This window comes from Crocodylus porosus, unplaced genomic scaffold (assembly GCF_001723895.1).
Source record: "Crocodylus porosus isolate Cpor-Errol unplaced genomic scaffold, CroPor_comp1, whole genome shotgun sequence".
Classification (NCBI taxonomy): Eukaryota; Metazoa; Chordata; order Crocodylia; family Crocodylidae; genus Crocodylus; species Crocodylus porosus.
This window is the reverse complement of record NW_017728947.1, coordinates 110,315,145-110,327,318: the sequence shown is the minus strand read 5'-3', so window position 1 is coordinate 110,327,318 and position 12,174 is coordinate 110,315,145. Positions and strand designations below refer to the sequence as shown.

Sequence of the window (12,174 nt, the reverse complement as noted above, 5' to 3'; positions counted from 1 at the left end):
CTTATCTTGCTGGGATCCTATGACCCCATCTGACTTCCTGCCCTTTGGGCAGGGGGCTGGACTCGATGATCTCCCAAGGTCCCTTCCAGCCCTAATGTCTATGAAATCTATGAAATCTATGAAATTACCGCACTCCAGCCAACCTCCGTGTCTCATGTATTAGTGCTCTCACACTTCAAAATGGTGACGGGGGCAAATGGTGAGTGGCTCTCAAAGCCACTCTAATTAAAGGCCGCCTCCTTACCCCCAGAGCACATGTAAAAGTCCCCTCAGCATTGGCGATGCACAGGGGGTGCACACAGGTGCACGTGTACCCCCTGAGATTGGCAATGCATCCCCTGAGAGAAGTGCTGCCGGCACTGCTGGCAACACCTGTGGGCAGTCACCGCTTGCCACCCCACCCCTCCTTGCTGCCAACACTGCCGGCAGCATCTGTGGGTGGTCACCGACCGCTAGTCAGTGCTCACCACTCCCCTTACCCCAACACCGCTCCAGCTGGCTGTGGGAGCTCCCCACTCGCTGCTGCCACACCTCCACTGCCACCGCCACCTGCGGGCAGGCTCTGTGCCCCGCCTAGCCTTCAGAGGCACGCATCATTCATGGCTCTTAGTGATTATCTTTGTGAATCATGAAGGACTATGAGTTTGTAGAAGACTGGAAAAGGGCAAAAATCATGTCCACCTTACAAAGGGCAACAAAAAAAAGGAGAACCCAGGAAATGGTAGACCAATCTGTCTTAACTTTAATTCCCAGGAAGTTCCTCGAGGAAACCATCCATTTGCAAACACCTAAAAGATAAGGTGATAAGTACCAACCAACATGGTTTTGTCAAAACATGTTAAACCAACCTAATTTCCTTCTATGACAGAGTAAGAAGCCTTGTGGTTAGGACAGAAACAATAGATATATATCTTGATTTTGGTTAGACACTGTTTCACATTATATTTTCTTAAATAAGCTAGTGAAAAATGGTCTAGAGGAAACTACTACAAGGTGGGTACACAACTAGTTGAAAAACCACACTCCAAGAGTAGTTAATTATCCATGGCTCACTTTCAAAATGAAAGGGTGCATGTCTGATTCTGGAGGGTATCTGCCCCAGGTCTAGTACTGTTTAATATTTTCAATTACTTGAAAAATGGAATAGAAGATATTAAATCTGCAAGTGAGACCAAGCTGGAGGAGCTTTACAAATCACTTGAAGGAAGTTTGCAATTCAGTTCACAGGTCAATTTGCTGCCCTCCTCTTTGAAGGGGAGCCTTTAAAGTAAGCTTTTTCCTTAACTACCCTAGGTGTATTTATTAGGGGTGTGCAAAATGGGATGTATTCAATTTGGATTTGGCCCAAATCTGGGACAGTGATTCAATTAGTTGTTTTGGATCACTGTCCCAAATCAATTTGGCCGAATCCGAATCTGAAGATTTGATGCTGATTAGGAGAATCAGTGATTCGTCCATAGACACAGCTTTAAATGTTTTTTCTACATGCCTCAAGGTACCAGGTGAGACCCATGAAAGCTGCCATGGTGGGGCAGATGGAGCATCCCACAGGAGCACAGGGGGCCCCCCTGTGTGCTTGACAGCAAACCTGGAAGTGGACCAGAAGTACTGGCTCAGCAATTAGCCTCAGGGGGGCCCTGGGTGCCCCCCCCCAGACCCAGGAGGCGTCAGTAGCCGAGCTAGGGGAGGGGTCCCCCACACACTCCCTGGCAGACCCAGAAGTGAACCAGAACTGCTTCTGGTCCACTTCCGGGTCTGCTGCTGAGTGTACTGGGGACCATCCACCCCAGCATCTCAGCATTCATGTGCCGCCTGGTACTTTGAGGTATGTAGAAGAAAATTTAAAGCTGTGTCTATGGCGGAATCATTGAATCTTTCTGAATCTCTCTGAATCAATTCCGAGGGTTCTGATTTGATTCAGAGAGATTAAAGGGTCTCCCGATTTGATTCAGATTTGGAGATTTGGCTGCTGAATCGAGCTGAATCTCCACTGAATCAAATCCACAACTGAAGCTTTGCACAGCCCTAATATTTATCACAAGTTGGTATACTTCAGAAGTTAGACAAGTACTTAAGCCTCTTGTATAACTAGAGACCAGAGCGAGTGGGAAGTCTACTAGGGAGTTTGTCTGGAAACTCTCTCTCTCGCCTTCCTTCACTATAAGCTTGGTGAGAAGAAGCACGTTAGCAGGGAACAGTTAACCTTTCAGGACAAAGGAGTAGCAAACAGGCCAGCTTACAGGGGAGTTTTCTAGGGAAGGTCTTGTTGGAGAAAGAGGCAGGAAAAGAGAGATTTAAGAGACCTAGAGAGGTGGTTGGAGGATGTCACAATGCCAGAGCTACTGCCACTGCCAGCTCTTCCTCTGTTTACACCTGTGAGGTGTCTGTTCAGGCAGGACCACCCACTGTCAAGGCTTCCACCCATGTCCTGGATTGGTACTGTGGAGACTGTGACTTACAGTTTCCTTACAGTTTCTTTTGAGTGACAGCCACTTGGGGGCAGGGGTTGGGTGACATGCCTGCAATGTGAGTGGTGCCTCCTGGTGGTGTCCCTCAGGGAGTAGGCAAGAGATCCAGGAGGAAGTAGCAAGGGTCTGAAGCATCCTTCAACATAAGGGTTTGATTCAATGCTAGAGAAGAACCCTAGGACTGCAGAGGCAGAACTGCCAAGACAGCGCTAGAGAAGGGAGGGGGACATGGACTCTCAGGAAGGTAGAATCTGGAAGCTTGTGACCTCCTGCAGCAATCAGAAGTCTTTATCCCCACCTGCAGTGATTTGCCTGGAGAAAAGATATGGAGCCCTAGCAACAGAGGACAAGGAGGAGCAACATTCTGTTGGTGGAAGAGGCCAGGCCTCCCCAAGGTTGGGAGGATTGAGACCACTGTCACCAAAAGGAAATGATAGGTGGAGGTTGTTAAAGATTGTCTTCTGTGGGGGAGCCATCTATCTGCCAGCCTGACCTGTTGTCTCAGGAGGTCTGATGCTTGCTCAGAGCCCAGATCCAAGATGTCACAGAAGAATTACCAAGACTCATCCGGCCCTCTGACTATGGCCAAATCATCAAATCTTTCCGAATCTCTCCAAATCAATTCAGAGGGTTCCGATTCAATTCAGAGAGATTGAAGGGTCTCCTGATTTGATTTGGATTTGGAGATTTGGCCGCCAAATCAGGCCGAATCTCTATCAATTCAAATCAGCAACTGAAGCTTTGCACAGCCCTACCCCATGTTGTTCATTCATGTGGGCATCAATGATACTGTTAGGGGTGACCCTAAGCAGATCAAAAGTGACCATATGGTTCTGGGTGCAAGGGCAAAGGGGATGTGAGCACAGGTGGCATTCTCCTTGATCCTTCCAGTCAAGGGGAAGGGCCTGGGCAGGACCGGATCCATCCTGCAGATCAATGCATGGCTGCGCAGATGGGATCACCAGCTGGGCTTTGGCTTCTTTGACCACTGGATGTTGTTCCAAGAAGAAGAATTGCTAGGAAAAGACATGATCCACCTGATGAAGTGAGGGATGAGCATCGTCACAGACAGGCTTGCTAACTTAGTGAGGAGGGCTTTAAATTAAGTTTGCTGGGGGGTGGAGACCAAAGCCCTGAGGTTAGTGGGGAAGTGGGTGACCTGGAGGAAGGAGAAGCAGGAGGGGGCAACACAGGAAGCCTTCTTATTCTTCCTGAATGTTAGGGCAACCAGCTAGTTATTTCAAGTGTCCATATGCAAATGCACAGAGCCTGGGAAACAAGAAGGAAGAATTTGAAGTCCTCACACAGATACAGAACTATGACGTGATTGGAATAACAGAGACCTGGTGGGAGCTCACATGAGTGGGGTGCTGTCATGGATGGGTATAAACAGTTCAGGAAGGATAGGCAGGGGAGAAAAGGAGGAAGAGTTGCACTTTATGTAAAAGAGCTACATGATTGCTTAGAGCTCTAGTAAGAAACTGGAGACAGGCCTGTTGAAAGTCTCTGGGTTAGACACAGAGCGGAGAGCAACAAGGGTGATGCTGTGGTGGGTGTCCACTACAGACCACCCACCAGACTAGGAGGATGAGGTGGATAAGGCTTTCTTCAAACAGCTAGCATAGGTTTCCTGATCACAGGCCCCGGTTCTCAAGGGGGACTTCAGTCACCCTAACATCTGGTAGGAGGGCAGTAGAGCGGTACACAGGCAATACAGGAAGTTTTTTGGAAAGTGTTGGGGAGAACTTTCTGGTGATAGTGTTAGAAAGCCAACTAGGGGCTATGCTTTTCTTGATCTGGTGCTCACAAATGGAAGAATTGGTGGAGAATATTGAAGTAGATGGTAACTTGGGCAGCAGTGACTATGAGATGATTGATTTCTGGATCTGAAAACAGGAAGGAAGGAAAGCAGGAGAGTAAGGACCCTGGACTTCATAAAAGTAGATTTAAACTCGCTCAGGGAACTGATGGACAGGATCCCCTGGGAGGCCAGTCTGAGGGGGAAAGGAGTCCAGGTTGTATTTTAAAGAAACCTTAGTGAGGGCACAGAAGTGAACAATCCTGATGCGCAGGAAGACTATCAAGTATGGCAGAAGACCAGCTTGGCTTAGCAAGGAACTCTTCAATGAGATAAACACAAAAAGGAAATTTACAAGAAGTAGAAACTTGGACAAACAACGAGGGCGGAGTATAAGAGTATTGTTCAGACATGCAGGGATGAAGTCAGGAAGGCCAAAGCACAATTTGAGTTGCAGCTAGCAGAGGCTGTGAAGGGTAACAAGAAGAGTTTCTATGAGTATGCCAGCAGGTAGCTCAGGGAAAGTGTGGATCACTTACTGGATGGGGAAAGCAACCTTGTGAGAAATTATGTGGAAAAGGCTGAAGTACCCACTGGGCATGTCTAAACATGCATTTGCGCCAGCTTAAATTTTCTGTGCAGTAAATTACTGCACAGTAATCAGGAATATGCCAGCGTCTACATGTGCAGATGACCTGGAACTAAATTTAGTCCCAGGTTAGAGCAGCCTAGATGTACCTATGTAGCCACAGGTGAAGCTCCAGCCTCCAGCCACATGGCTGCTAGCACTTGGGACTCACTTTAGCCCCAAGTTGAAGCCAAAACCAGCTGCCAACACTTGGGACTAACTTTAGTCTCAAGTTCAATCCATGAGAGGCAGCCAGCCAGGAGACCTGGGGCTGGGCTCAGGCCAGCTCTCTAGTGACTGGGAAGATCCAGCAGGGAGGCCGCCTGGGTTACTGTACAGTAATTCATCTACGCATGCATTACTGCACAGTAACTAATTGGGTGTAAACTTGATATCTGCATCATGCAGGCATCAAATGGGTGTACATGATGCAGGTATCAAATTTACACTTGAATCTGTATAAGTACATTCCAGGGCAGTGCAGGACAAGCAGCGGTAAACAGATCCCTGTACGGCTGCTCTGCTCCCTGTTGCACCAGGTTGCAGGGGAGGGAAACAGAGTGACAGGGAACAGTAGCGAGCAGCTTCTCGGTGCAGGCCTGTTGTTCCCTGCCACCCTGCTTCCCTGCCCCATGACCTGGTGTGGCAGAGGAGCTGTGCAGGGATCTCCTTGCTGCTGCTTGCCCCACACTGCCCTGGTGATGCACCTCCTGCACGCAGGGCTGCAGTGAGGGCAGTGGCATAGGACTGTGCCTGTCAAAGCAGTGGTAGGTGCAAGGGGTGCATCACCATGGCAGTGAGGAGGGCAGCTTGCAGCAGTGAGGAGATTCCCGCATGGTCCTGCTGTCCCCAGCCACACTAGGTCGTGCCTGCAGGGCTGCAGAGGTCCTGGGGCAGGGAAGCAGAAAGGGAGCCTGTGCTCACAGCCTGCACCTGCCCTATGTACAGATCTGGGGGCAAGGGTCCCCTCTGCCCCCCAGGAGTGTGTGGGGCTGTAGGAAGCTGCCCTGCCTGAGGCCGAAGCATGGGGGATTGGGAGCAGGGGGCTGCAGACCCAGATACATAAAGTCTTTTGACTGGGGAAAAAAGTTTCCCTGGAACCTAACTCCCCCATTTACATTAATTCTTATGGAGAAATTGGATTCACTTAACATCATTTCACTTAAAGTTGCATTTTTCAAGAACCTAACTATGACATTAATCAAGGAGTATATAGTGGTGTTTCATTTTAATTGCAAAAAAACCAGATTTGGGGGTTTAAAATCATAAAATTTGCATTTTTATCAGATAATTTGGAATTTTTAAACAAAGAAAACCAGGGCCCCAGCTTATGAGGAGAGGTTAAGGGAGCTGGGTTTATTTAGTCTGGAGAAGAGAAGACTGAGAGGGGATTTGATAGCAGCCTTCAAATCGTGAAGTGGGGTTTAATGAGGATGGAGTTGGACTCTTCTCAGTGGTGGCAGATGACAGAACAAAGAGCAATGGGCTCAAGTTGCAGCAAGGGAAGTTTAGGTTAGATACTAGGAAAAACTCTCTCAGTGAGGGTAGTAAAGCACTGGAACAGGTTACCCAGAAAGGTGGTAAAATCTCGATCCTTAGAGGTTTTTAAGATCTGGTTAGACAAAGTCTGGGCTGGAATGATCTAGCTGGAGATAGTTCTGCTTTGAGTGGTGGGTTGGGCTAGATGATCTCCTGAGGTCCCTTCCAACCCTAATTTTCTACGATTCTGTGACAGGTTTAGAATTCAAAATGCTCTTGACAAATTGAAGAAATGGTCTGAAATAAGGTGTAGGTCAATAAGGACACAAGTGAAGTACTGTGCTTAGGTAGGAAGAACCTATTGCATGAAATACAAAATAGGGAACTATCAGTTAGACAGCAGTTATGCAGGACATTGGGACAACTCACTGAAATCAATACAGCCTTGCCAATTTACATCATCAGACAATTTGGCCATACAAGGAGACACACTATGGCTTGCTGGGGTTGTTTGACCCCCGTAACTCTTTCCTGCCATGGCAGAAGGTCAGACTCGATGATCTGCTCAGGTCCCTTCCAACCCTAGAAAGTATGAAACTATCTCACTGCACAAACTTTTATTTCAATGGAGTATACTCTGTATCTTTTAGAGAGCAATGTCATCTCATAACTGCTTACTTTATTTTGTGTATCATTCTGTGAAAATATTCAAAAGGGAATTACAGCCAAATAAGGTTGTACTAATAATCTGACTTTCTCCAGCAAAATATCTTCTCTAACTCAGTTGATTCTTTTAACAGTAATTAACTTTTCTCTTTAAAGATTGATAATTTTATGTGAAAAGCTAAATGATTTAAAGTATATTGCTGAAAGGCATATTTAATGTCAAAATGTTATTGCACTTTGTTGTTGAACAGGAAAATGTATCAGGATTACATCATCCAATATAACAACATTTTGAAGCAACACCAAGAAAAATACTCAGAAACAGCTCTTTCACAAAAATACTATATGAAAAAAAGGGATCTTGAAGAAATCAGAAATAGAGTTTTGAAAGATTCTGAACAATTTAAATCGAAAGAAGCTGCTCTTTTGGATATGCTAGGTACCACTATTACCATATCAATAGCAGTAAAGTATTATCTAAATAATTATACTCCATTGCAAAATCAAGGCAGCACAAACATTAACTCATTTTTCTTCTTTCTTTCTCTTGGACTGGTTAGTATAACTTATTTTCTTCATTTAGGAAATAGGGTATAACAGTGGCAAAAACAGGATTTCAACTAAGGACATTGTTTATCTCTGCAAGCCATGCTTGGATTGGAATCAGCTTTGTCTTGGGCTCAGCATAAAGGGTTGTCAGAGTATAACACATTTGGGATGGATTTTTTTGCTGTTCTAATTTCTACTTGTTTTTCATACCATTGATGCTACTGCTGTTGCTGGTACTGTTCTGTGTATCTGTACTATATGTTGCCTTTTCTGTAAAGATAAGCACTTTTCCAATCAATTAATTTACATTGCCATTGCAGAGAAAATGAAATTAAAGAATGAACAAGCTAAAATGCAACTTTATGTTTTCAGAGCCTGCTCCTTTTCAGTCACTTTCTGATTGGGCCTTAAAGATGTATCCATGACACTGCTATCAGTTTGTGGGGAGGAAAAAATATACTGGGCTTGTTCACAGTAGCCAAAACCATACTTGTCAGTAAATTGAAGACTAATGTTTCTAGATTCTTTTGGGAATTTTCCCCCAAGGGTTAATAACAGTAATAACCTTAGGTAGGTTTCCTTATGGGAGGTAGCCCTGAAGGATGAACAACACCAAGGTTCATTTTATGAAATTTTAATCAAAATGTTCCATTAGGGATAAGGAAAGAAAAGAATAAAGCATTGCTTCAAGAGATCCATTAGGGCTACATGGACCCATCAGAGCTTCCAGTATGTGTTACTATGGTTTGCAATGAGGGAGTAGATTTATTATTGGATGGGGTGGAATTCCATGGAAAATGGTATTTTTATATTGGGCCCATTGGGACCAAGGAACCTCTGTTAGCACAACTCTGGTGAAGTCAGAACTGCATACAAATGGCCCTAGTTTCTCTTTCATTCATCATATTTGTGACTAGATCTTACATCAGGGGTGGTCAAAATGAAGCCTATGGGCCAGATGTCACCCGCCAGGCCATTCTATCCGGCCCCCAGGATTCCTAAAAATGTAGAAAATTAATATTTATCTGCCCCTGGCTGCCTGCCATGTGGCCCTCAATGGCTTGCCAAAACTCAGTAAGCGGCCCTCCACACAAAATAATTGCCTGCCCCTGCCTTACACCCTTTTCTATAAGAAACAAACTTTGATCCCTCCACAGAGAATATGGGGAACTACCTGAAAAGCAATCTTCACTGAGTTTCCTTTCCAAAATCTCCCTACCATAGGTATTTAACATCAAGCGGTGCAGCTACACATTGCCCTATGATGACATAGCGATCACATGAGTCTATATCTGGTAGGCAGCTATGTTGCTGTGGCAGGGCGCTTCCCCGTTGTAGCACGCCATTACAGCAAAATAACAGCAAAACCTAACCATGTGCCATTTCCAAAAAGAAGTACTAAAGCATAGCACTGTAGCAACATTGCCATACAGTGATGTGTAGGCGCAACCAAAGGGTGTAATAAAAGCCAGAGTTTAAGTCCTCATCAAATGACCCAACAGGTATTTTGCCCTCTGTATTGCTAAAGGTATAATTCAGAGCCTGTATGAACGGAAATATTTTCAATATAATAATCTCATAGATTTAATAGCTTAATACATGATATACATATTCCTTAACATGAGAGTGTTTCTATGAGGCAAAAAACACAAGAGGTCCTGAAGCACACTGCTGTTTTAACTCAGAAATCATTGAAACTGGAAAAAGAAGCAGATGAGCTAGAAATGAAAATTAATAATTTGAAACAGGTAACAATTTTGCTTGCCTGGGTGTAGTAATGTTATATTTGTGTATGCTGCTTTGTGACTGTATGGTTTTACAATGGATCAAATCATGTGTTTTCTTGCACATGGGCGATCTTGTAATTTTTTTATTGTTTCCGTCACACCATACATGTTCCAGTTAGGGAAAAGGAGAACTCCATGAACTTATGGGATCTTGACAGTTGCCTTCTACTTATCTCAGTGTATGCCATCACTTTCCTCAAGCCACTGCGTAAGGGCGACCTCTCTTTCAGTTCCAAAAGGCTGGATGAAATGCTGCAAACATCAGTCCTATTTCATAATCAGCCACAGGGAGTAATGCATTCCCTGTATAGTGTTTTCAGCTCCTTGCTGACATTTGAAAAGACTTTGCTGGTTAACCTTGTAAATATGAATGTATTGCATGTAAATATGATGTACATACACAGCATCTAGTACTGTACATACCTATTATTCAAACAGATGTAAGGGTAGATAATGCTAAGGGCCACGTCACAAGAGACACTTAGCACATGTTAAATGCACTTAAAACTCAAGTGTCCACATGTTCAAGCGGGATAGCATGTGCTAAGCATGTTCTTATTGTATCTTACACCGTTTCCAACAAGGAGGCTCTCCAGATCTTGGTGAGCCAGTGTTGGATCACTCCACAAGAGATAATATGATCAATTGCAGTGTTTGGATTGGGACCCACAATCCACTGATTGTGAGTCCCAGCCTCAGGAATTCACAAGAGCCTGGAACTGGTTCTGGGGGCCCTGGGAACGAGACCAACAATCAGATGATTGTTGGTACCAGCTCTGGGACCACACCAGAGTCTCCAGCTGGAGTCTCCAGGTTCCAGTGTGGTCCAGGGGCTAAGAGTAACAGCTGTGGCCCTGGGACCACACAGGAGTCTCAGCTGGCTCCCATACGGTCCTAGGGCTGTGACTGATAATGAGCTGATTGTTTCTCCCAGTCCTGGGACTGCTCTGGAGTCTCCAGTTGGCTCCAGTCCAGGGTAATGGCAGGATCCAACAACAGAGACAGTACGCTCTCCTGAGATCAGCTCTCCATGCTTCCCTTTGCCCACTGCCAGAGGCAGAGACCTGACTTGGGAAACTATCGTGAGCATTACTATACGATCACTCCAAATATGTTCTAAATTTTGGAAATGTTTACTATGAGCTGAATAAAACAAATGCTAAGTGTCCCATGCAACAAGGTCCTTAGCTCTCTAGGAATGTACAAGATGGAGGAGAGTTCCCAACATGTCTGCCTGTGAGCACAATCCCTTTAGCAAGCAGAAGCACCTATCCCAGCCAGTACCAGCTTAGATTGGAGCCCTCACAGTGGGGGCTCCAAACCACCCCTCCCCACCACATCCAGCTCAGGCTGGGCAAACCCCAGCCTGCAGCTCCCACCCTCCCTTCCTGCATACAGTACTGGAGTAAAGGCTGGGCTGATTGTGTGCAGGGACAGACAGAAGTGAATGAAAGTACTCTGCTTTGGAGCACCTTCATCTGGACCCTCATTAAATGAGGATTAATTTGTCGCACAATTGGGCACTTTTCAAGCACTTTGTAGCTGTGCACTTGTGTCAGGGCTTGGCTGTAGAGCACGGTCAAGGGGCCAATCATGTTACAAATGTCACTTCTATCAGCTGCTATATTTTCCAAAAGAGAAAAAAATTGGCATTGGCCTCACTCCCTGACAAAAGGTTAAAGTTTGTCCCACACTGATGTGGCTAGCATACCAGTGGCTAGTATCATATCTAGCTGCCTTTGACTCTCCAACTTGAAAGATTAGTTATTCGCTTTTACTACTGGATCCAAAGCAAGATCCTTCATCTGCTCTCTGCCACACGCAGCCCAGCATGAAGAGAAGCCCATTGTGTAACCCAGTGGTCACCAACCGGTGGATCTCAATCCACCAGTAGATCTCAGAGTCTCTTGTGGTAGATCTCAGAGCCTCTTGGAGTCAATCCAAGGCTGGGGCAGGGGCTGAGTGCTCATGTGCAGGCATGCATGCGCACCAACCCAGCAGGATAATCCAAGGGGGAGGGAAGGGGCAAGGGCTAAATCAAGGCCCTCATGGTGAGGGACTGTGCCGCAGAGGCAGGAGCAGGGGCAAGTTGAGTGGGGCCCCAGCTGGGTGGGACTTCCCTGCTGGGGAGGCGCACGCCTAAATAATTTTTTCTGCCTCGATCTGCCCACTCCCTTCCTGCCCCACAGACCTACCTGTGGGGAGGCAGGGGACGGGGGGATGGTGGTGGTGCAGGGTAGATCTTGGGTTGTTTTTAAAGGCCAAAGGTGATCTCTTACTTAAAAAGGTTGGAGAACATTGGTATAATCTAACCACTCCTAGGTAGTTAAGCTGCCTAAATTGGCCCACCAATTTTGTTATATCAAAGGCACAAAAATAATGAAGAGGTTACCCTGGAGTTCTGTAAACTCTGGGATTAATTCCAGCAGAGGCTAATTAGAAAGCGAAAACTTTAGGAATAAGGTCAGCTCCTATGTATCATTTCCTTTGCTGCAGTCCGCAAAAGCTGCAACTGTAGATTGAAGTCCAACTGTGTTTGGTATAATACAAATGCATGGTAAAAAAGATTCAAACCTATAGTAATTACTAAACAAACCATCTAAATAGCTTGCTAGGAATAGATTTAGCATTATCTGAAAAAATCTGCAGCATAAAACTAATGTTTTTCAAGCTATTATGATTTGTATATTTATTTTGTTCATTCATTTTTCTTTTGAGCCATTTGAAAGGACTACTGCAAATCAAAACCATTCTGAAATAACTGATGGAAAATATAAAAGAAATCTAGAACAAAGGAAG

The 12,174-nt window shown here is 45.4% G+C and overlaps 1 protein-coding gene across 1 annotated transcript in view; it reads left to right on the top strand.

The window, feature by feature from the left end:
- CUNH14orf39 (chromosome unknown C14orf39 homolog) overlaps window positions 1-12,174 on the top strand; it is a 41,395-nt gene that overhangs the window by 8,044 nt on the left and 21,177 nt on the right. The window contains exons 3-6 of the mRNA XM_019551170.1: window positions 7,291-7,478; window positions 7,961-8,003; window positions 9,216-9,336; window positions 12,094-12,169. Of these exons, the coding sequence (XP_019406715.1) occupies window positions 7,295-7,478; window positions 7,961-8,003; window positions 9,216-9,336; window positions 12,094-12,169 (424 nt within the window). The 5' untranslated portion in view covers window positions 7,291-7,294. The remainder of the gene's footprint in view (window positions 1-7,290; window positions 7,479-7,960; window positions 8,004-9,215; window positions 9,337-12,093; window positions 12,170-12,174) is intronic.